Source organism: Chenopodium album, chromosome 5, assembly GCF_948465745.1.
Source record: "Chenopodium album chromosome 5, dcCheAlbu1.1, whole genome shotgun sequence".
Taxonomy (NCBI): Eukaryota; Viridiplantae; Streptophyta; class Magnoliopsida; order Caryophyllales; family Amaranthaceae; genus Chenopodium; species Chenopodium album.
The window spans coordinates 22,974,970-23,000,773 of NC_137838.1; the positions used below are offsets into that span (position 1 = coordinate 22,974,970).

The window sequence follows — 25,804 nt, forward strand, 5'->3', positions numbered from 1 at the left end:
TTTAGCTCGATCGGGCATTGCTGCTAAGAAAAGGCGCGAGGAAAAAGGCGCGCCCAATCGGGCGGCCTCTAGCCTGATCGGGCGCGTGTTTCTGGAAGACTTTGTTAGACGAGCACTTAGTTTCTAATTAGGAGTTGTTTAGTTTGTTGTTTAAGTACGTTTTTGGATGATTTTTACGGACTTACCTTTTTTTTTAGATTTCCTCTCTCTACTTAGGATATTTCTCTCTCTTAAATTCTCTCTCAACTTTTGTTCTTAATTACTTTCATTAATCTAGATTTCTTTTGGGTAACAATTTCTTCTCTTTTAATTTCAGCTATTTCATTTACTTCTTTGATTATGTTTTGTTTTATTTATTTAATTAGTTTAGTTATGATTATGTCTGAGTAGTTTAATTCTAGGGTTTATGGGGATCCATAATTAATATGAAAGTATAATTTGTTATTATTGATTATTGGTATTGCATGATAATTTCTTATTGAATTGTTTTAAATCTTTGCAATTAGATTATGAATCGAGCAGATGTGATTTGATTGTGAATGTTTAGAAATATTGAATTGATGAATCGAGCAGATGTTAATTTAATATTAAAGGCTATTTTTAATAGGAACTTAGATCTAGTAAATTGCGAGAGCCTGTTAGATCTATGTTGATTAATAAATTGGGAGAGCCTGTTAATCATGTTATTTGTGCAATGTTAATATTTAATTATTATGTTTTATCCCGCAATATTAATTATTGATGAACCTGTGACCCTAGGCCGTCTTATTATTGTTTTTCTCCCTAAACTTATTCTTTGTAGTATATAATTTATTCCCAAAAATATTGGTTACTTAGATAATTTAAATTATAATAATTAATTAGGAGTTAAAAGACTAGTTTCCCTGTGGAGTTCGACCCTACTTCCCTATCTACTTTAGTTAGAGGACTTAGGTATTTACTTTTGATTCGGGGATACGACTTTACCCTGTCAAAATTTGGCGCCGTTGCCAGGGAGACGGTTCTATTTTTATTTCTGATTATTTTTGTAGTCTAGGTTATTTCCTTTTTGTCTCAGAGAACGTTAGTTCTTTGAGGCAAATCTCATATTTGCTTTTAGTTTTTTTTGTTTATGCCCAGGTGTTCCAGATCAGGGTACATCCCATTCGATCCTGAGATCGAACAATCTTTTCATAGACAGAAAAATCTCTACAAGCAAATCCTGGCAGATTCTGGTGATAATAATAATAATCACCGCGATCCTCCAACTGGTTTTGGCGATTCATAGGTATCATCAGACGCAGAATCAAAGATGGCGGTTCCAAAGAAGCTTAGTGATTACTCACAACCAAAGCTTACAAATTTTCCACATCTCACCCCTACTCCGGCACTTGATGGGGTACAATTTTAAATTAAACCTCAATTTATAACGATGATAGAGAGGAAGCAAGTTAGTGGAGCTAAGGGTGAAGACCCAAATCTTCACATTGCTGACTATTGTCGACTATTGTCAATATTGTAATACCATCAAGCAAGCCGGGGTCACTCAAGACCAAATCAGGGAGATTCTCTTTCCCTTCTCTTTAACTGGAAAAGATAAATTGTGGTTTAATGGCTTAAATAGAACTGCACTTGGTATAACTGACTGGGAAACTCTGGTTTTGAATTTTTATAACAAGTATTATCCTGCAGAGAGAACAGCCGTACTACGGAGTGCGATTGATAACTTTGCTCAAGAAGTCGATGATTCTTTATATGAGGCTTGGGAAAGGTTCAAGGACCTACAAAGAGAATGCCCCCACCATAATTTAGCACAATGGCAGTTAATCCAAGCCTTTTATAATGGCATTGGAAATTATTCTAGAATAATTTTAGATTCTGCAGCTAGTGGGTGATTTATGAATCTTAATGTTGATGATGCAGGTCAGGTTATTGAAGATATGGAGATAAATAATTCCCAATATGGGAATCCTAGAGGATTTGCTAACAAGGGGAAACATAGTGTTGACTCTATATCCTTTTTGCAAGCTCAACTGACCTCTATATGCCAAAAATTAGATAATCATAGCACTGACAATGTAGCTAATGTTTCTGCAATTAATAATAATTCTAATGAGGCTTTCTGTGAAAATTGTGGTATTATAGGTCATTAGGAACAAGATTGCAGGAGTTACGTGGAGCAAGTTAATGCCTTTCAAGCTTATAGGCAGAATAACCTATACTCCAACACCTACAATCCTGGGTATCGGAATCATCCGTACCTTTCCTACCAGAGTACTAATGTTCAAAATCCACCACCACAATAACCCCAGGCGCCACAGCAACAACAGCTGAAATATTACCATCCCAATGCTGGCCAGAAAAACCAACCACAACAAACCTCCTCATCTTCTGACCCTTCTCTGGTGGAAATTAGAGCAATGTTGGTTAATATGCAAAAGCACATGGAGAGTAGAGATGCGACAATTGATCAAATTCTAGCACATAATAAAATTGTAGATAATCAAATTGCGCAACTTTCCGCTACTCTACAAGCCCGTCAACAGGGAGCTCTGCCGGCACAGCCGACCAGGCCTACGGATCAAGCATATGCAATTACTCTAAGGAGTGGTTCAAACTATGAAGGGCCCCCTATGCCTTGAGTTGATGAACCTGTGTTATTAAATAATGCTAATCTTGATTCCGTTAAACCAAACAATGTAGTTAATAGCCCTGAAGGGCTAAAGGATAGTACTAACATATCTGATTCTACATTGCAGGGTACGACTCCAGAGAAGGTGGCTACTCCAGACAAGAGAAACAATGCTCAAAAGCCAATTATCAAACTTCCATTCCCTAATCGTCACTTGAAGATAAATTTAGATAAGCAGTTTGGTAAGTTCCTGGAGATGGTAAAATAAAGATTTGAAGGTAACAGTTCCCTTCACTGAATTAATCACACAAATTCCTTCATATGCAAAATTTATGAAAGAAATATTGACAAGGAAAAGGTCCATTAGTGAGGTAGAGATAGTAGCTTTCAGTGCTGAGTGTAGTGCCGTACTTCAGAATAAGTCTCCACCTAAATTAAAAGATCCGGGTAGTTTTTCTATCACTTGTCACATAGGCAATCTAATGATTGATAATGCATTGTGTGATTTGGGTGCTAGCGTTAGTGTCATGCCATTATCTGTGTGTTCCAAGTTGAATATGGGTAAATTAAAAGCTACTAATATTACTCTACAAATGGCCGACCGTTCTTTCATATACCCCTTAGGTGTTTTAGAGGATGTTCCCATTAGAGTAGGTAATTTTTATATACCTGTAGATTTTGTTGTTCTTGATATGGCTGAGGATATGCAAACCCCAATTATTTTGGGTAGATCATTCCTTAACAGTGTAGGAGCAATCATAGATGTAAGAAGTGGTAAGTTAACACTATCAATAGGGGATGATAAAGTTATTTTTAATCTTAATAATACCCCTAAAAGCTCCATGACTGAGGAGAAATGCTTTAGTGTCAATGTGGTTGAGAATTATTCTAACAAGCCCCAAGCTCTTGAAAAAGATCCCTTGGAGGCGGTATCTTGTGTTGCATCCCTTTCAGATGAGATAGACAAATGGCAGAAGGAAATCGATGCAATAGAAAGAGCACTTTACACTTTTGGTCTTGGTTTCGAGGACGAAAAGGTGAAATCAATCAAGCAAGTTGTGCAATTTGAGCCTACGGTAAGTGTTCTGCCAGATCGAGTTGCAAGTGTTGAATGAAATGACAATTTGAAGCAACCCTCGATCAAAGAAGGATCTTTGGTGCGTAGCATTGAAGAACCCCTTACACAGGTCAAGGAGGATCCACCAGACAAAGTGAATTGGCGTTTCACAGGGTATGTCGGGAAGCCGCGTCGCAGCCTAAACACCGCTAGACCGGGTGAGAAACCGCCCGATCAAGCGTTAGGCCAAGGGTCCTAGTTGTTCACTGTGGTAAGAAGGTCGTGCGGGACCTAGATAAACCAGCGCTTTGCGGGAGGCAACCCGTATTTCTTGCTTTCTAGACTAATATTTTCATTTTATTTCTATTTTTATTTTTACTTTTCCTTAGAGAGGTGAGGAGAGTGAATTTTACCTTTTAATGAGTGTTTTGTACAGGTTTTAGATCACAAAGTACGGAGGTTTCAAGAGAAAAAGGACAATGAAAGAGAAGTTCTAGACTTGGGTACGGGCCCAATCGGGCTAGGCTCGCCCGATCGGGCGCGCACCTAAGGTTCAAATTCGAGCTTAATTTCGCCCGATCAGACGCGCAATGTTGATTTTATCGGAGCTTAATTTTGCCTGATCGGGCAAGGAGTCCCGATCGGACGCGCAAGTCAGGGAAGAAATCATGGGAAATTTCGCCCGATCGGGCGGTATTTTTGAGAAATCGAGTGCCACAAAAAGAAATATCGGGCGAAGGGGCAATTCTCAAGTTCGAGTTCGCGCCCGATCGGGCGTGTACTTTACAAATTTTCCTAAACTACTTTCGGGCGAGCCTCGCCCGATCGGGTGCGCCTATTTCTATCCGGGGTTTTAAACCCCCTTCTCCCTTTATCTTTTCTTTTCCTTCCTTACTTCTTCTTTCTCTTTCACACTTTCTCTCTCTAAAACCTCCATTTTCAAACCTTCAACTATACCTTCAATCCAAGATTTCCTCAATTTCACCCATCAAAACCGCAAATTTCTTACATATTCTTAATCCTCACAACTTCCTCTACATTTTCCACCTATTTTCTCCCACTTTCTCTCATACTTCCTTCATACCCTTAGAGAGAGAAAGCTCCAAATACCCAATTTTCCACATACATTGGCTTCAAAGCGTTCAAGGACACAAAGGGGTGAAAGTTCGAGGGCACCACAACCAACGGTCAACCCGGACCTTCAAATACCGGGATCGGAGGAGGTTGTCATCACCTCGGAGGAGCAACGGGATAGGATGCTAAACCTCATTGATCGACAGGTAATTTCAACCCGTTTTGTTCATCATCCTACACTAGCTAGATTAGGTCTAGATAAATATGTGGAAAAAAATTTCAAAGGTATAGGCATGAGTGGTTTCTTTCAAATGTGCCATGATACGTATGACTATTTAACATTAGAATTTATTTCAAGTTTTAATGTTATTAAAATGAATGCATTAATCACTCATGTACAATTCCGATTATTAAACAACGAAGTGAGACTAACTCTTAAAGAATTTGGAAAGTTGTTTGATTTAAAATTGGATAAACAATTTGAACCCTCTCAAGACCACACTGTCGTGGTCTACAAGAGGCTAACCGGGGAGGATTTGGTTAACTTCCAACATGCCAAAGGGACGTGGATTCAACATCCCGTCCTAAAATTTTGGCAAAGATTTTCCGGCCTCACTATTTTTGGGAGGCATGAACCAGCAAATGTGAGGAGAGATGAATTGGAACTATTGGCGTCCTATGTAATTCCTAACGCTGAAAAATTGAACATACCACATAGGATAGCCAATCACTTCCAAAGGGCGGCCAATGCGGCCGAAGCTAGTAGGTCTAGGGCACCTATTTATATTGGGGGGTTAGTGACCCACATTGCCAAAAAAACACCTAGGTTGGAACCCGGATGGGCATTGGAAAGTTGTAGGCTCAAACCTCATGGACCTAGCCTATTTAGGGAGTCTTAATTAGGTGCAACCCGTGGGGGGTGACACTTGGTGGATAGTCCACCGACAATCGGGTAGGAGGGACCAAGCCTTCACCTTACCCAACCCCGCCTTGACCAAATTTGAGAAGGGGAAGCCTTCTTATACTTTCGAGATTAACGGTCAAGGTGAGGTTCAACCACCTCACCCTTCACCAAAACCCCACCAATCTCCCCTAGACCACTCCCCCCATCACCATTCACCACACTACCCACCACCTCCACCCTTCACTTATGGAATACCTGACAGGGTAAAGTCGTATCCCCTAATAAAAAATAATTCCTAAGTCCTCTAACTAAAGTAGATAGGGAAGTAGGGTCGATCTCCACAGGAAAACAAGTCTTTTTACTCCTAATTAATTATTATAATCTAAATTATCTAAGTAACTAATATTAATATTCGAACAAGAAACTAAACTACTAAGATTGAGAATAGAGAGAAAACAATATATGAAAGGATCTAGGGTATAGGTTCACCAATAAATAATACTCCAGGGTAAAACATAGTAATCAATCATTGACATTGCATAAATAACACGATTAACAGGCTCTCGCAATTTATTAATCATCATAGATCTAACAGGCTTTCGCAATTTACTAGATCTAAGTTCTTATTGAAAATAGCCTTTAATAACAAACCAACATCTACTCGATTCATCAATTTAATATTGCTATACTTTTACAAGCCGCAATTGTAAAACGTTAAAACAATTCAATAAGAAATTATCATGCAATACCAATAATCAATAATAGTCAATCATCAATGCATCAATTAACCAAATTGTAAAGGGCTTTCGCTGCGTATTACAATCACAGAATTAATTTATCGGTATTAAATCTCATCTCTCGAATCTCGACTTAACCATTTATAAATTAATCTGCCTATTGAAACTAGACCTTAACATTAATTCTCATCTGTCGAATCTCAAATCAATGTTGTCAAACTCATGCATAAAAGATCAGGCTTAATCTAGTCACAGAGCATTAAATCAATCAATAGGAAATTAATCTAGCATTGATAATCAACAACAATAAATTACCCCTTCATATTATTTATGGATCCCCATAAACCCTAGAAATAAAACTACTCACACATGGTAGAAATTGAACTAATCAAAGAAATAAAGCAAGACATGATAAAAAGAATAAAGTAAATAACTAAGATTAAGAGAAGAGAAATCGTTACCAAAATAAATCTGGAATTAAGAGTAGAATTAAGAACAAAAGTTGAGAGAGAATTTAAGAGAGAGAAAAATACTAAGTAGAGAGAGAAAGTCTAAGAAAGAAGGCCCTCTAATAATTCCGTACCAAAACGTACTTAAATGTTTTCTAAAACAAAAATCAAAACTAAACTTAATCAGGTCACTTAAAAACACGCGCCCGATCGGGCGAAGGGCCGCCCGATCGGGCGCGCCTTTTTCTTCGCGTTCTTCCCAAGCAGCATCGCCCGATCGTGCTAGAGGCTCGCACGAGCGGGCGCGCCTTAGCACGCACAACACAATGGTCATGCCGCGCCCGATCGTGCTAGAGGTTGCCCGATCGGGCGGTGCTTCTACTTGTGCTTGGACTTCGATTGGGCTTGATTTCTCGGCCTAATCCGGATTTCCTCCTCGGGTCTTGAATACTTGGTCCAAATGCCTCACGATCCCAATTACCGAGCCCTTAATCACCGGCTCTCACCGATCCTGGGCTCCAAAAATGGTCGTGCCCTTCTAGCTTCCGTAGTTGATCTATAAAGCCCGGGAAAATGCTCCAAGAGTGCAATTTCCTGTAAAATACAACTAAAACTACGAAAACACTAGAACATACAAATTAGTAATAAAAGTGGCTCTAAAGAGCCAAAAACACTACTAATAACGACCAAGGGACGGGGGTAAAACACTATATAAAATGGACATATCAAACTCCCCCAAGCCAAACCTTTGCTTGTCCCTAAAGATCTCATCAATGAATCAATAAATATGCTTCACCCCAAAAAGTAAAAATCAAGCACAAACGATCCAGGGTAAATCAAATAAACATGCTTCAGAGTCAACCAATCAAATCCATCTAATTACCAATCTCCCTAACAATTGTCAAACAGAGCAAACCACAAGAGCATATAGAATTCAAGACTAGTGCTCACACACTCAACTCTCATTTGTGTGGCGAGTAAAAGATGTACTCGATCGCTCTCCATCCAACCCCTTTATGAGAACAATGCCCTCCCTACTCACACTCTCGTGTGTATAAAACAATGAACGCTCAATCCTACTAGTCGACTCGAAATATGTCAAATCATAACTTGCATTGATAAACAACACTTTCACATTCATACAATTCTACGCACAAAGGTCGGAAGGTCTTTAAAGCTTGTAATGTAAGGCTAGGGTAAAGGGTAGGAATCATTTGGGAACAAGTGAGAGAAAAGCTATGCTTAACGGAGCCAAATCCTATCAAAAACCCATGATCAAAATAAATAATGATCAACATCTCGTACATAACCAACTCTAACAAAAATCAACCAAATATACTCCAAACAATATAAATAATCCCATCTCTTACAATATCACTCATAAGATATAATAATAAAGAAGTGGAGTTAGTAAACAAACTTTATTTTTCAAACTTGAATTTTTCATTGAATTTAAAAAAAAAAAAATTCTTTGATCAACCTCCAACTAGAACATTTGAACATTTTTTTTTCTTTTGAAGCTCACTTATTTTTTTCACACTTTGTTTTCTTTTGAACTTCTCTTTTTTTTTTCATAATATCATGCTTTATTTTTTTAAGAAAATATAACTCTCAAACTCATCAAAATGATCAACAACAAAACAACTTCTCAAATCCCACCCAAATTGTGCAAATAATAAGCACACTACAAACTCCCTCACCTTACTCACTAATAGCTCCCCCAAGCCAAGCTTGGGACTAGTAACCAATGGGGCAAAATAGGCTTGTAATATGGCTAATAAAACAACAAAAAGTCAAGGCAACAACATGGGTAGCAAGAAGGGAACAAATGTATCTACAATCATCTAGAGGCTACCTAAAAGAACAAATGCCTTCGTCCTCCTCAATGTGCATAATAATGAATCATATAAATATTACTAATAGGTGCAAACCAATACTCAAATTCATTGACATACCAGGAACTATGGAACTATCACACATTCCTAACCAAATCAACTAGTCAAGCACTATATTCACAAGTAGTTGGGCAAAATTGACGCATGTTAAGGTTTCAAGGCAATCAAACATCAAATCATGATCAACTAATCCACAATGCCTATCATCAATAACCAAGAATCAAAACAATTTTCTCAAGTAAGGGGCACAGGGAAACATAATTTACAATTCATTGGAACGTATTTTTGATTTTTTTTATTTTTTAATTTTTTTGTATTTTATAAATAAGAAAGCAATAAGAACTACACTAGGAAAGCAATAAATAGAGAAAAGTGAAAGAGGATTACCATATATACAAGAAATCTCCCCCTAAGCCAAATAAAGCAATGCCCTCATTGACTTGGGAGGGTAGCTAGGAAGAGCTACTCCTCATCGTCATCCATCCTCTAATATCCTCCTCCATGACTCGAGCCGGCACCACCCTGGGTTGGTCCAGCACCACCATAACCCGAACCACCTGCAAAGTAGTTAGGGTCCACATTCCCCCCAAGCCCACCAAAAGGAGCATCACCCCCATATCTGTGGGCTAAAGAGTAGTCCACATAAGTACCATACGCACCGGGGTGAGAATACCCTCCTTGGGGGTATTGGAACCAATCGGGAGTAAGTGAATCGGGAGGAATAGCCCCCCGACGGGCATAATCGTCATACATGGGGTATAGACCCCTCCTGAGGTTCCTCTTTATGTAACCAACCCGCCCATCTAAGGTGATTAAAATCTAGGTTTTGCATCATACCCTCAACTCTCCCGTGCCCCGTCTCAATGCGGTCTAATTGGCTCCTAAAAGCCGAAAATTCATAAGGGGCATTGGGGTCGACGTTATAGTCGACCGAGGAAGTAGGTATGCCATAGGTGAAAGGTGGAGGTGGTTGGTAGTGTGGTGAATGGTGAGTGGGGGAATGGTCTAGGGGAGATTGGTGGGGTTTTGGTTAAGGGTGAGGTGGTTGAACCTCACCTTGACCATTAATCTCGAAAGTATAAGAAGGCTTCCCCTTCTCAAATTTGGTCAAGGCGGGGTTGGGTAAGGTAAAGGCTTGATCCCTCCTACCTGATTGTCGGTGGATGTAGACACCCATTTGTGTCTCCCCAAAACCAAACCCAGTGATGAGTACCTTTCGCGTCGAATCATAATCGAATGAAGTGAAAGTGTGGAAAGTCTAGTGTTGCGGAAAGTTTTAATTCTTTTCTCTTCTCTCTGTTTTTGAAAACTTATTTTAAGAAAACAGCCAATCCAGTTTGGTTGGTCCATGATATGGTTCCAATAATAGTGTAGTTGGATGGGGCTTGCAAATAGCTTTCCAACGATATATTATAAGCCCAATTCCGATGAATATTGAGGAAATTATGGCCAATTTACTAAACTGGGCCCGGTTTGAGCCTTATATGCGGCCCAATGATCTAGGGGAGGGCCTAATGTGATTTATTATTCCTAATGCAATTAGGAATGGTTTTAGTCTTCTAGAATATTCTAGAAGGTTCTTTTTCATTCCTAATTCAATTAGCATTGATAAATTGACTTTTGACTTTTCAGAGTTTTAATTAAAATCAAATAGCATTTTCGAGGAAATTATATGATTTTATCCTCCAGTACGGCAAATTTATATTATTTTCGAAAACGCGTTAAAATCAGGCTTGGCGCCTCACCCCAGGCCTTGGCGCCTGGAACCAGGCCTGGCGCCTGGCGCTAGCCATTGGCGTCTGACGCTAGTGTTGGTGCCTGGCGCCAGTTAGCCAAGGGTGGCGCCAGCTTTGTTTTCTGTGCGTCAGACTCTGTTTTGTTTATTTTATCTTTTTGGCTGATTTTCTCTATAAATATCGTATTAAAAACTCCGTTTTCATTCATCATCTACATCCATCATTCACCTACAATCAGTTTTCATTCGCAATCATTAATTCTCTAGTTCTCTCTTTATCATTCACCAATTCTCATCAAGTTTTCTTGATTATTCTCTTTTTCTCTCTCTTTTTCTAAAATAGCTTTTTACATACAAAATTCCGCATTCACAAGATCTAGAAACACCTAGCCATATTCGAAGTTGCCTTCGCCCTAGACGTGAAAGGTTTTAATTTATGAGGGTTTGGTCCCAAATCTCTCTTTCAATTATTTAATTTAATTGTTTTGTTTATTATTTCCTTGAAGTTACTAACGTGTGTATTTTGTTATTAGAAAGAGGTACGAAGCATCAAATTAAGTACTTTAATGATTTATTGATGTTATGATGTAGAAATCGTGTTTAAATTGTTATTATGATATTCCTAGTATCATGTCTAGGGTATTTTTAATATCAAATATGATTCCTACGATGCTTCCTATGTTCTTCCTAATATTTATGATTGTTAGTATCATGTTAGGGCTGAAGATTTAATTTTTATTGTTTAGTGACATGCTAGGGTTTGTTATTAATCTTGTTAGTATCATGCCTAGGATCTTGCTATTTTTATTATGCTTTAATATTAACATGAACATGATTATGATTATAATTGTTATAATTTATTATTATTTTGATGATGATTATTTTATTTATGATGATTATGATTATTATTATTATATGATTATTAATTATTATGATATTGATTATTTATTATGTCGCTTGGTATTTATTATTTATTGCTTGATCACGTCTTTCATGCATGTTAATGGGAATTGGTACTTGTAATCACGCTTAATAAGATATTTAATAATCTTGTTAGGGTTAATGTGATTATAATTCAAGTGATCGCCAATAATAGTTTATTTGTGCATTAAATTCAACCAACATTTATAAACAGGTTTAGGGTTAATCCTATTGATTGCATGTTAATTAAAAATCGCACATGAATACAATCAGAATAAAGTATAGGCCTATTATTAGGGCAGGTTCAATCTCTTTTAGGTTGGATTTGTACCATCATCCCCAAACGCTTATTTGGTTCTAGACCTTATGGAGTTGACGATCTCTTGGATCGTTAAGGGGTGTAACCTTCATCCTATGAACGGTTTACAAGTTCCTAAAACTTGTTGGCGACTCTTTTGCTCTATCTTCTTCCCTTTTGGACGCCACCGTACTTTAGTGTATGATCACAGTGGGGTTCAAGCTAGTGGGATTAAGGCTTGAAATTTATTCCCTATAGTTTTTGGCGACTCCACTGGGGAGGATTTCTATTTTAATTCCTGAATTTGTTTCGGCAATGATTTAGAATGAGTGGATGAGACTCGAAAAGTTCTAAGTATTTCATGTGCGTAATTTTGATTAACATTATTGTCATATGCATAAAAGAGATCTCATTGGAAAGACCATCTGTAATGAGTTAAAAACATAGGATTTTACACGTAGGAAATTTGAGAAATATCTTTCACAACTAGGACTGAAATAACACCGCGCGAAACTGAAAAATTTTATCGAGCACAGAAAGCTGCTGAGGCATGTGGGAAGTAGCGTAAGGGGCCAGAGCGTTGGCGCCAGTATTTTAACCGTAGCGCCAGGCGCTACAGTTAAAAGCTGGCGCCAGTCTCTGATTGCTGGCGCCTATTTCCCCCAATACCGAGCCAGAAATATGCGTTCTAATTTCGACCGGTTTTTCGTATTGTTTGCTCGATCCTACTTCCTGATTGAATTTTTTTTCTCACTTTTCTGAAACCCATATGTGTTCTACATACGGACATAACCCTCTGGGAATTCATGCTCCATCTACCTCATTAAACGCTCTGTGCAACAAAGGGTACATCCGAGATGTTGAATTCACCAAACCATGGAAGCGAGTTTTTTCTAAAACTCGCGGTGTCCCATCCACTCGCGCCAACCCTTCACGGTTAGGCTTCCGCGCGGTGCATCTGGACAATTAACCATGGACCCTCTATTGACTAAACCATATTCCGAACTTTAGAGAACTAGAGCCATGGTTAGGTTGCAAACGCATTGCATCATGTTGTGCCTACTTGACTAATTGTGCATTATTTGTTGTGCATATATATTCAATGTTTCTCTTAACCGTTTGTTGACTTGTGTTGAGACTAAATAAATTAATGACTAAAGAACTTTGCCTAATTAATTAATTAATTAATTAATTTGAGTCAATAAAGTCTAATATTTTAATCGGAATTGACCTAGTACGACTTTAGGCATACCCCAGTTGATTAATAACACCGAAAACAGTCCCAGACCGAAGCTCTAATATTGGCGCTAAGGTCTGAGCTGTAGCGACACATTATGGAGTGTAGCTCCTGACGACAATTCTGTCGCCTGGCACCAAGCACCACAGTGCGACGCCAGTTCTGTTGCTTGGCCAAAAGTTCGGATTATTGGTCGAGTCATCACCTAGGGTCTAATTAATCAGTCTTCTGTTTAATTCGGTTAATTTTGCTATCAATAATATTTAATTGAATCAATGATCGAGTTTAGGCACTAAGTCCCATGATCTTACACAAGAGTCCAAGCATGTCACTTACACTCACCAATACACATACTTTGACCATGATTAAGAGAGTCTTGTGTGCGCGTTTTTCCATCATTTTTTTAGGGGGGTAAGTCGGATATTAATCCTCCAATAAAAAATAATAATACTTAGTTCCCTAAAAATATTAATCTTCCAATAAAAAATAATAATACTTAGTTCCCTAAAAATATGTACATTATTTTTGCCAAAAATATGCACCCTTTTCTTTTTTCTTTTTTCCTTAAAATAAACCGTAAAGTCAAGATGATTCAAGTCGAGTAATTAAAACGCAAAATGGTTTATTTACAGCGCGTGGTCAAGAAAGGAAGGACGACTAATCAAAGACAACCTCTTCGTACAAGTCCAACTTTTCGACAAACCCATAGCTCGTAAGAGGAAAGCTAAGGTTATAATGGCAACTCAAGAAGAAGTCAATGATCTTAAGAACCAACTGGCTACCGTGACTGTGACACTGAAGCTTCTCGCACTTAGGATCGATGATCCCGTGAAGCTACAACAAATGGACCTCATGCAAGAGAGTTTAAGCAAGTTGTCTAGCGACTACAAGTTTCAAGATCTTACATCACAAGGAGTCTCGGTGGACAAAGATCTTCTTCCGCAGAAGTTCAACGCCAACGACATCCCAAAATTCAGAGCAACTGACAACCCATACTTTCATTTAAGAGCATTCAAAACCATAATGAGTATTAAGGGTATCGATAAGAAAGTCTTCCCCTCTCTGTTCTCACTATCTCTCGAGACCGTTTGCCAACAATGGTTCTTTTCTCTCGAGAAGGAAAAGACCTCTACATGGGAGTCAATAGCAAACGCTTTCGTTGATAGGTACAAGTGCAACATTCAAGTCGAGACTGATCATAGGGAACTTGAAATCCTCAAGCAGAAAGAGAATGAAGGCTTCACCTCTTTCTTTAACAAGTGGAGAGAAACCTCAGCTAAGATGATTGAGGTGCCAAGTAAAAAAGAATCTGTGAGACTGTTCATCAAGAATCTCCAAGAAAAATATTCCAAGCATCTCCAATATCAAAATAATCTCCAAGAAAAATATTCCAAGCATCTCCAATATCAAAATAATCTCCATACTTTGAAGGTCGTTTATGACATTGGGATCAACATTGAAGATGACTTGGCTAAATTAAAAGCTGCCAACAATAACTCCAACAGTGGCTGGAAAGGAAAGAAGAACAACAATCCTTCTTCTTCCAAAACCGCCCACTCAAACAATGTGAGCACCTTTAATTTAGGAGAAGTCCTTGCTATGAACAACCAAGGACAGAAGAAACCATTTAGGAGGAACTTCACTCCTATTGGCATGAGTTATGACACCGCGTTTGATTGATTAAATGCAAAGGGTCTTATAACTCCTATTGGACCATTTGGGGACCCACCAGTTGAGAAGAGGTCAGCTAATTGGAACCCCAATGCACACTGCAAGTACCACCAAGGTAAGGGTCATCTTACTAAAAACTGTTGGAAACTTAAGGAAGCTATCCAAGACTTGATCGACAACAACAAACTACCGTTGCCCCCTGCCAGTAAGAAGCGAAGCATCGATAATGCACCTCTAGCTCATACCCTGGCTATCTCCGATGAGGAAAACGAGGTTGACCCCTCCTCTCTTATTAAACCTGTCAAAGAAATCAGTGCCATAGAAAAAGAAGAGGAGATCTTTTTCGATGTCAAGGATAACCTTCCAGAACCGGCGAATAAAGATGATATACAATTGCTCACACTGTCTATGAAGGAGGTATCGCAATTAATACGTGAAGCTCTCAAAGTTATGAACGAACTCCATAAGAAATATGATGAGCTTCCACTTCCGAAAGATGAACCTAAAAGAGAATCCACACCAGTGAGAACGACTTATGAGGCAAAATATTTTCCCTTACAAGTCATTGAGAGACCCAAGAAGAGCAATAGAATCTACACTCCAATCGGGATACCATATGTGCAAATGTTCGAAATGCTCTCCGAGAATGGCGAGATCAAACCTCTCGAGCCGAGACCATTCGAATCATTGAAAAGGACAGATAGATGTTACTGTCAGTATCATCAATCAGGGGGTCACACTATAGAAAAATGTTTCAAGTTCAAGGATTTGGTACAGAAAATGATTGATGAAAAGAAACTAGTCCAAGTCCAACAAGAAGAATATGCAATCATTAATGGAGTTTGGGACAGTGATGAAGAAGATGTCTATCTAAAGGACTTAGTAGAACTTCCGCCTTCTGTGTCATACACCACAGATGACGTTTGGGGTGAAGAAGACTCATCAATAGATGTCCTCACAAGATCTGGGAGAATGCAACCTCCCGTTTCAACACAACCTATACCAACCATATAACAAGTTCCCATACCTATCATTTAAGACAACGACATTGTTAAGCAGTTCAAGAAGACAAAAGTTGAGATGAATGTATGGAAACTTCTGGCAACATCTCGAGAACATAGGTTGGCTGTAATGAATGCCTTGGACAAAATCGGGATAGACTCTGACACTACTCCTGAGGGACTAGCCAACTTCCTCACAAGTGATCTTCCAAGCCCGATTAATTTGATCACTTTCTTTGACAAAGATCTACCTCTAGAAGGTGACAAACACTACAAGGCATTAAACCTCACAGTATTTTGCAAAAGGATGAATGTTCCTATGACTCTCGTAGATAATGGATCAGCCGTCAACGTTTGTCCACTTAGAACCGCAAGGATGCTCGGCATAAGGGATGAATATTTAACTCCGTCTACACAAGGAATAAGGGCCTACGACAACACTCGTCGTCAAGCTCTTGGCAAAACACTAGTAGAAAAAGGCTTATTTGCGTCGCTCATTTATAGTGTATTTGCGTCGCTTCTATGAGCGACGCAACTGCTCGCGACGCAAATGACTTTTAAGTCATTTGCGTCGCTCCTAGGCGCGACGCAAATAAGAGTCATTTGCGTCGCTCATTTATAAAGGCGCGACGCAAATGACTTTTTTGATAAACTTATTTTTTTTCATTTGCGTCGCTCCTTTATAAATAAGCGACGCAAATGACTCTTCTGACAAACTTATTTTTTGTTATTTGCGTCACTCTTTTATAAAGGAGCGACGCAAATAACTCTTCAGATAAACTTATTTTTTGTTATTTGCGTCACTCCTTTATAAAAGAGCGACGCAAATGACTTTACTGATAAACTTATTTTTAGTTATTTGCGTCGCCCCTTTATAAACAAGCGACGCAAATGACTCTTCAGATAAACTTTTTTTGTTATTTGCGTCGCTCCTTTATAAACAAGCGACGCAAATGACTCTTCCAATAAACTTATTTTTTGTTATTTGCGTCACTTGTTTATATAGGAGTGACGCAAATGACTGAGTAGACAATATACAAAACTGCTGTATTTGTGTCACTTGTTTGTTTAATGAGTGACGCAAATGAGGTGAATTTTTTTTTTTTTTAATTATAATAATATAATTGTCTTGTATATGTTTGTAGTACCTGTTTTCCTAGGTATAAAGTAATATGCTAACGCTAATATAATTGAAATTAAAATGCAATATTATTGAATAATGCAAATGTAAATTTCGGCAGAGTCTCCTTTGTAATTTGGCCTACCCATAAAATTGGGAATGACGGCATTATATGAACAACCTGTCCAATAATTTACATCTCAATATCATAGACATTATACTCATCATCCCAACACCAATTAACCAAATTACTTCATTTCAAGCCTATAATCCAAAACAAGAGTCAAACATGCGCTAAGTGGTAAATCTAAAGTTCAACATTACATATAAAATACTCTGCCCAAATATCTCGGATCTCATTTATCTCCTCCTCGGTGTACGGTGTAGTTCTTGAAAAATCCTATCAACACAACAAATATACAAGAGGAAAGTTTTAATTCAAGATTGTAGCTAACATCAAATTGTATTTATCAAACAAAAATGAAATATTTGACAACTCATACCTGAATAAGATCTTCACTGCTATGGTGATGTTCAAGTATTTCGTACATATAACGCATGACGTAGTAGCCACACTCACGTCCACCCAATTGTTGAGGACACTACATGTAATATATTTGTAAGTTGAATTAAATTGCTATACTTCAATTATTAAGAAACTAAAAGTTAGGGTAAGAAATTAAGGTAACCTGTCCCAAATGCCATGTCAATTTACTTCCCCTAGATTTTCCACTTAATGCCTTAAAACTTCGAAAAGCACTACACATTTGAAACAAATAACATATATATTACCCTTACACACATAAAATCATGACATTAATAACAAACTAGACTTACTTTGTCATTGCAAACTTAATTGCTAAATTTCGCTTCTGCCTCAAAGAATCAAAGATGATGACTTCACGCTTAGCCATGCATAAGACCAAAAGAACCCAATGATTCCTACATAATAAATTAGACACACATTTGTAAAAGAGTAAAATAATATCAACAATTTGCAAAGTTCAAATAAATACAAGTTCAAAGTTTATACTTTTCATGGTATGGGCATAAGATGAACTGCTTAGATTTTTGTTTTTCCATCACATGTGTCATGTATAGTAGGATACGATCAGCATCACTATGCAAGTAGGTTTCTGAAATCATTTCCGGACACATGAATCCAATGGAAGCCACTTCCTCCGTATCGAGTAAGTCACTCAAGGCCCTACATATATATCATGTAATAACATTATAAATGGTAATAAATAAGTATATGGGAAGAGTGAAATTTGAATATCTTACATCTTAAAAACTTGCAAAACTGAAATATTCAGCCAAGCTCCTGTGAGAAGTTGATGGACATCTTCACGTTTGATAATGATGTCCTTACTGTCTTCATAACTAAAGGTCCAAGCATCAGCCTTAACCTTAATAGTTTCACCTTCGGGTAATGAAGATAACAAACTATTCAAAGACCCACACTTCTGAGACAAGTTTTCCAAAGCATAATCCATAAGAAAAACTTTTTTTGGATTGGTGTTGGACTTTTTGTTTCGCGACCACTTTCAACTACTTTCATTTTGTCTTGCATGTTTTCTTTGGCCGCTTTGTTGTTACCATTGTTCTTATTTGATATGAATTCCTAATCAATAGTAAAGCAAATCTATTCAACAATTTGCTATATTTTGTATGGCAAACTATATGTAAATTGTTACAAAAATAATTTACCTTGTCATGCATGAGTGAAACCAAGTCTTTCGGCCATTGGGTAAATGTACCATGAGCATGCTTAAGTTTCTTGATGACTGAAGAAGGAACCGGAACCGAGAATTCTTTGAACTCGTCAAAAAAATCATCAACACTCACCCTCACGTGATCCGGAAGGAGGTTACTATGATGATCAAGGATTAACTCCGGATGATATGTACCTTCAGCTACAATGACTTTCTCAGAGTCATTTTTCAACAATGATAGCCGACAAGGAACCGGTTCCTTACAAAGATAGAAAAAAAATCATAATTAAAAAATATAGAAAACTGAGTTACAAAGTTAAAAGTATGTCGCAGTCATAAATCATTAAAAAAAAAGATAAAAAATATAAAATAACAAAGTGTTGGATACCTGTATGTTTGCAAATGGATCATCACCCACTGATTGGCAACTACTAGGATTTTGTTGAGTCGTCCGGCCTATGTTATTCATTTCTATCATTTCAGTTGGAATTTGAATACCAATCTGTTTAGCAAATAACATAAACTTCTCTTGAACCATGGAATCCATTTTAGAATCCATCTCCTGCATAGTCTCCTCTCGTACCCTCCGGGCTACTCTTGCCTCTAATTCTTCCAGCTCATCATCTCCGAATTCCCTACCCCGTCGGCCACTACGCCTCTCTCCGGATCCCCATACAGCTTTAATGCCAATTCCACTGCCAAATGCTATTGCCCGACCATTACGATCTTTTTTCCCAAGGGCACGAGATAAGATATCATCATGCCTATTAGGAACAAAGTTTCCTTCAGCTTGTTGCTTTCTCCAATTATCCTACACAATGACTTCAAGTTAGAAAACTTTGGTTGCAATACATAAACTTAACAAAATATATTCAAAATTGAAATAAAGACTTATTACATACTTACAATGGATTCTTTCACCTCTCTTGTTTTCTCATCCGGCAAATAAGGATTTCCCTTATCATCTTCTATTGATCTTGCTAGAAGCCAAGCATATGTCCTATCCGGCAAACTAGACACAACCGAAGAACAAGATGAAGTACTGGATGCTGAAGATGCCGTGGGAATATACCCTTTTCTACGCCATACAATATTCATTTCACCATATGATTTGGCTCCTAAATGGTGAGGGTATTCGTTGAAAGACTGGCTTTGTCTTGCCTTCTCACTGATTTCCTATTTTCACAAGCATAAATGAAGATTAGTACATAAGAATCCGTTAACAAAGTATTAATAACCCGCATGATCATTGATATTAATACACACAAACCTTAAAATCATCTGTAGTATGCTCCTCCACAAATGTTTTCCACATATCCTCAAATATGAAATCATAGAGTACATACGGCATTCTTTTCTCCTTCGGCATATTCCTGGTACATGTGATCCAACCACTGACCAATTTTGTTTTGAAATCTCTCCAAGTTTTATCACAAGTGCGTAGGACCTTTTTTTTCTTGTCTTCATCTTCTTCGATTTGAAACTCTCTCTACGCAAAAAATTAAAAAAATAAAAAAAGTTAGTAAATAATTTCATCATATTCAAATAAATTGTTTTCATCATATTCAAATAATGTCAAAATGATCATATAATAGTATAACATTTAACATATAATAGTGAATATTACCTTAACATCTTCCCACAAAGTGTCTTTTTTTCCTTGTGGAACTTGATTCCAATCTTTATACAATATAGACACCTTTGCACGACTTATTTCACCAACATGAATTTTGTATGCTTTTGCCCACTTTCCAATGGGTCGACACAATTCATCCCATTCAAGAACTCTAGGAACCCCAGGCATGGATTTTAGGCCCTTTGAAGGACCTCTTGGCTTCCTTTTCTTCTTCTGAGAGTCGGTTGTTTGTTGCTCTGATTGTGATTGATTGTGTGGCTCATCTTCCTCACTTTGCAAAGACATGGAACGATTATGCAAATCCTCATCCTCCATTATTACTTACCTGAAAAAAAAAAGACATAAATAAATTAAGACATCGATTTATATCATTTTTAAATTATAAATTTGAACACATAACAATAATAAGCAATTTATGCAATTACTAACACATATTGGAAAAAAAAAATCATAGAATTCATACCTACTTCATTCTTCTCTTTTGCGACATAAAATCCTTCATTATGATCTTTTAACGTTGTGTCAAAATCATCGACTATTGGAGGGATGCTCCAAACGGAAGGTGGTGACTCATTAAATTGCTCATCATATTCTTCCTCGTCCACCACATCTTCAATGCCAAGTATCCTTCTTTTACCTTCTAAAACAACTGACCACTTACAATCAGCTGGGTCAGCCATGTAAAAAACTTGTTTTTCTTGTGAAGCTAATATAAATGGATCAGCTAGATGCCCTCGTCGACCAAGATTTACAAGGGTCAAGTTCCCTTGTTCATCTTTTTTTACACCACGGCTACTATCAGCCCACTTACATCGAAATAGAGGAATCTTGAAATCAACATAATCCAGCTCTATTATTTCTTCAATGATTCCATAATAAAATTTCTTCTTATCCACAAGTGTTTTATCATGTGCACTAACATACTCAGATGACAAACCTACTACTTTAACACCACTGTTTTGCATTGTTGACTTGTCATCTTGTTGGCTAGTGTAAAAAGAATACCCATTGATGTCGTATCCCTCATATGACATGACTTGACATTTAGCACCATATGCCAACCATCTCAATGTGTCAGATATATCGTTAGGTGTGGTGGATAGTTGGGACATCACTCGTTTCTTGAACCATGTAACGAATGAACAATTATGCTCCTTTATCAGCTGAAGATCACTTTTGGAAGGATATTTATTTTTAAGAAAAAGCATGTGCTCGTCCAAGTAAGGATGAACCTCACTAAGATTTTGCAATACAAAAAGCTCGGTCTTATTTTTCATTTCAAAGCCCATGGATATCCTTTTCCTGCCAATAGTACCTTGACCTCCAAGCCTCCCATCGTGTCGAGACTTTGGCAACCCAATTTTCTGTGAACGTGCAAGATATTGAGCAACCCATGCTGCCAGTTCCTCAGCAACTGTTCGTTGTACAATACTAGCTTCAGGTTTGGCCGGATTCATGACTTTTCCCTTTAAGTCACCCATTTCTCGTTCAAAAGGATACATGTATCTCATACACACTAGTCCACAAAGTTTAATTTCACGTACAAGATGAATAACCAAATGAGGCATCACGTCAAAAAAAGATGGGGGAAAATACATTTCAAATCGACACATTGTCTCAAGTATATCTGCTTGCAAGTCATCTAAAATACTTGGATTTATGACCTTGCTACAGATAGTGTTAAAAAAGACACATAATCTTGTAATTGTATACCTCACTTGAGGTGGCAAAATTCCTCGAATGGCAACTGGTAATAATTGTTGCATCAAGACATGACAATCATGAGATTTCACGCCACCCAATTTCAAGTCAGACATTGACACAAGTCTACGAAAATTAGAAGAAAATCCAGCCGGGACCTTTAAACCATGCAATGACTCACAGAAGCTAGTTTTTTCCTTTTTAGACAAGGTAAAGCAAGCTGGGGGAAGATACCAGCGTTTTCCTCGAGATTCGGGTGCCAACTCTGAACGACCCATAGCAGCCATGTCTTTTCTTACTTTAACTCCATCCTTTGTCTTTCCTGGCATGTTTAATAAAGTTCCCACAATGGCATCACATATATTTTTCTCAATATGCATTACATCTAGACAATGTCTAACTTCCAAATGTCTCCAATATGGAAGAGACCATAGCTCAATTCCTCGTAAACTCTTCAATTCCTCGTAAGACAATGTCTAACTTCCAAATGTCTCCAATATATTTTTCTTTGATTTATTCTCTGTTTGGTGTTTTAAGGCAACAGTGCTAAACTCTTCAATTCCTCGTAAAAAACTTGTACAATTTCGTTTACCATACATCCAACTTCGATCCATTTTCAACCACTGAATAACAAAATTAATTTTAAGATAATGTGTATATTTTGTAACATATATAGCTCCTTAACCATAAACAAGAATATAAGGCATCAAACATTTTCATTCAAAGTTTATATCATGTAAATGCAACTCCGGATGATCCAATAAGGTCCTTATCACTCCAACCTAACCCATTCTTGAATGTCCTATCTCACTAATAACTACTTGTAAAGTTTGGTTCTAAAGAAAATCCGGCAGCATTTCCCTATAGTTCTCCAAGCACACAATGTAGATAATCGGCTATCAACATATGTACCTAGAGACAATCGGGAAATAGTGAGCCATGATCTTCTTAGATCCAAAACAATTCAAGTAGTTATCACCTAAATGAGATAGAACATTCAAGAACAGTCCCAAACCGGGGACTATTCAAGACTTACTCCTAATGAGTAAGCCCTGAACGGGTATCTAAGTCAATGATGCAAGTATTATTGCAATTCTAATCAATTATATCACAATTAAAAATCTCATACAATTCACAATCATTATACCAACCAGAACAAATAAGTTAATATTGCAAAGAATGGTTCAGATATATATACCACAAGTGAAGACAATCTCGTATGCGTACTACCGCCTTAATCGTTTGTCCACAACCAGAACCTCGAGCAACTTGTGGAATTCACTTCCGCATAATTAAGAATCTGCCATAAAAAATTACATATATTAAACCAACATAGTTGCGTGTGTGCTCGTGATCCTAAATCTCATAGAACAAGAGCGAGCACGAGAGAAATAGCCAAAGTTTGCAAAATTACCAAGCAGAGACACAATTATGAATCATGTAATAATAGCCAAAGTTTGCAAATAAAGCTTACTCAGCACACTCATTAATCTTCCCCGAATTCTGGCTTTCCACAATCTTCAGAATCAAAGACTTGTTTTCATCCAAGTACTGCCAAGATTTAAACCAACCAAAATTTAGAAATCAATAAGAAAAAAATATTTCCAGATGAGAACTAACCAAGCAGTATATATAGATGAAGCGGCTAATAGACTAGAATCATAAGTGAGTTAATGTAACAAAGGATGAATATGTCATGCATAACCAAAGTGTATTACAGTACATATCAATTTTTACTTAAGCGTAAGGATCAAATGATCTGCAATTAGCAATGTTTTAGAATCTACCCCGGTAGCCCTAGACTAAGATAAAAAGCAATGCATACAACACCATTCCCTTATATTATTTCATATGTATTAATTGTTTTATCAATGATCATTTGATTCACAATAACTTCCTTTTATTCAACCATTTACAAGGGAACATACGGATTCTCCATTTTAATGAATCGGAGATGACAGTTGTTCATGCTTGAGACTTACAAAAAAAAAAATTGAAAATAATAATAATAATAATAATAATAATAATAATAATAATAATAATAATAATAATAATAATAATAATAATAATAATAATAATAATAATAATAATAATTCTGGGTTTTTTCCTCCAGATTTAGGCCTTCAAAAGTAGCTTAACAGATAAGAAAACTTGATACTATGTTTAAAAACAAGTTAAAAACCATCATCACTAAAAACCACTAGTTAAAAAAGTACATTTACACTATTTTTCATTATTAGCCAAATAGTCATAACATTAGTTGAGTAAGAAATACTGACATTGCCTCCTTTTCAATAAAGGTTTAAACTAAATTTCTAATACCAGCAAAACAAAAAGGTCTTACAGAACTGATGAATATGTGAAGACCATTACAGGAGCCGACACCTAAAGCTTCATTACAGTAAATTTTAAGTTTGCTACACTTCAATGATTACACTGACATTTTATACTTCCATTTATATTTATATTTATATTTATATTTTCATGTTAATTCTTGAATTGCTTGTTGTGGTCCAAGTTCAGAAAAGGTTCAATTTCCAACTGCCGGAAAAGTTAAGTTTGGACCAAAAGGCAGATCTTAGGCCAGGGGTTGAACCATGCTCTTAAGGTATGTTGAACAGCATGCCAGCAATAATCAAGCTGCATGACAGTATGTATGATGGATATCGACTTTTCGATGCTTACAAATGCGAGCACGTAAACCTTAATCATCTGTTAGGCTAATTACAACTAAGATAGACATAACAATGTATCACTCGACTGAAGTGCTCGTTCAGCATGCTTCAATGACTAAACCCGAGATCATAATGGACTTTTTAATTGCAATTAAGGCAGTAATAACTTAAATCATCAAGTAATGTACATTTGTACTAGACTAGAATAGATTAAGGCAGTAATAACTTAAATCAAAGTTTGCAAAATTACCAAGCAGAGACACAATAATTATGAATCATGTAAGAATAGCCAAAGTTTGCAAATTAAGCTTACTCAGCACACTCATTAATCTTCCCCGAATTCGAAGCCTTAAACCAAGAAAAGATTGAACATAAATAGAAGCAATCTTACCATAGGTGGAATTGACTTCAAAAATTCAACAATGTCGAGCCGAAATCGAACTTCAATTGTTGTTGCTGTAATTTGCTTGAACTTCCTCGGGTTTTTTGGGGCGAAATTAAGCGATTTTTCCACTCGAAAATTTCAGTTATTGCTCGAATTTTTGTTGCTGTAATTTCTTGACTTGAACCCAGAAAAAGACGTAATTCAAACAATTATTGTTGCTGTAATTTCATGACTTAACCTATTGTTGCTGTAATTTCTTGACTGAAATTCAAACAAAAATTATTTATGACTGAAATGGGACGAATTTCTTAGGGTATATTGCGTCGCTGCCAAAAACCCTAGAAATCCCCCCACGAAATCCCCCAATCGAACTTGAAGACCGAAATTGAATTTTTTGGGGTTTTTAGGGTTCGAATTTGTATGCTTTTGAGTTGATTTTTTGCTCGAAATGGGGGATTTTTAGTTGGAAACAATCAATTTTTCTGGGTTTAAGGCTTCGAATTTCTTAGGGTTTTTAGTCTAAATTTTTGCTCGAAATTGCTCGGATTTGCAGCCGATTATGGCTCTTCGACTTCACTGCGATTTTAGATGTTAAATTTGCTGGGGAAACGCAAGTTTTTGGCCGAATTTGTTGGATTTCAGAGACAAATTTGTGGGTGTTTTGCTGTAGAAATTCGCTGGAATTTAAGAACTCTTGTTTTTTTTTTCTTTTTGTATAGTGAATGTAGGTACCTGATGAAAAACTAAGGTAAAAAACGCAGAAAAACCTAAAGCCAAAAGAGTTATATGCGTCACTTTATTATAAAAAAGCGACGCAAATAACCTTGTTTATAATGTTGTACAATGTACATATGCGTCGCTCATTAGTAAAAGAGTGACGCAATTTACTTAATCACTTATTTGCGTCGCTTGCTAACTAATGAGTGACGCAAATAAGTTTATTAATTGCGTCGCTTTAATAAATAGGAGCGACGCTAATGAT

At 37.1% G+C, this 25,804-nt stretch overlaps 2 protein-coding genes, 1 long non-coding RNA gene, 1 other non-coding gene and 1 pseudogene across 4 annotated transcripts; all 5 read right to left on the reverse strand.

Moving 5' to 3' along the window:
• Window positions 1-1,682: 1,682 nt before the first annotated feature.
• On the reverse strand, window positions 1,683-1,789 carry LOC145633501 (small nucleolar RNA R71). The gene has a single exon (XR_014112824.1). It is a non-coding gene; the product is annotated as a small nucleolar RNA R71 (small nucleolar RNA).
• A 15,651-nt stretch (window positions 1,790-17,440) lies between these two features.
• On the reverse strand, window positions 17,441-17,812 carry LOC145630593 (uncharacterized). Its single transcript, XR_014112109.1, has 3 exons — window positions 17,744-17,812; window positions 17,548-17,652; window positions 17,441-17,469 (listed from the first exon to the last, which is right to left on the reverse strand). It is a non-coding gene; the product is annotated as an uncharacterized LOC145630593 (long non-coding RNA).
• A 522-nt stretch (window positions 17,813-18,334) lies between these two features.
• On the reverse strand, window positions 18,335-19,760 carry LOC145630594 (uncharacterized). Its single transcript, XM_081682830.1, has 3 exons — window positions 19,696-19,760; window positions 19,332-19,601; window positions 18,335-19,236 (listed from the first exon to the last, which is right to left on the reverse strand). The coding sequence occupies exons 1-3, from the start codon at window positions 19,738-19,740 to the stop codon at window positions 18,769-18,771; spliced, it is 783 nt and encodes a 260-aa protein (XP_081538956.1). The 5' UTR covers window positions 19,741-19,760; the 3' UTR covers window positions 18,335-18,768.
• Window positions 19,761-20,378: 618 nt separating this feature from the next.
• On the reverse strand, window positions 20,379-22,142 carry LOC145632744 (uncharacterized). Its single transcript, XM_081685084.1, has 2 exons — window positions 20,525-22,142; window positions 20,379-20,386 (listed from the first exon to the last, which is right to left on the reverse strand). The coding sequence occupies exons 1-2, from the start codon at window positions 22,140-22,142 to the stop codon at window positions 20,379-20,381; spliced, it is 1,626 nt and encodes a 541-aa protein (XP_081541210.1).
• Window positions 22,143-23,232: 1,090 nt separating this feature from the next.
• Window positions 23,233-25,804, reverse strand: part of LOC145632745 (protein TIC 214-like) — a 109,219-nt pseudogene continuing 106,647 nt past the window's right edge.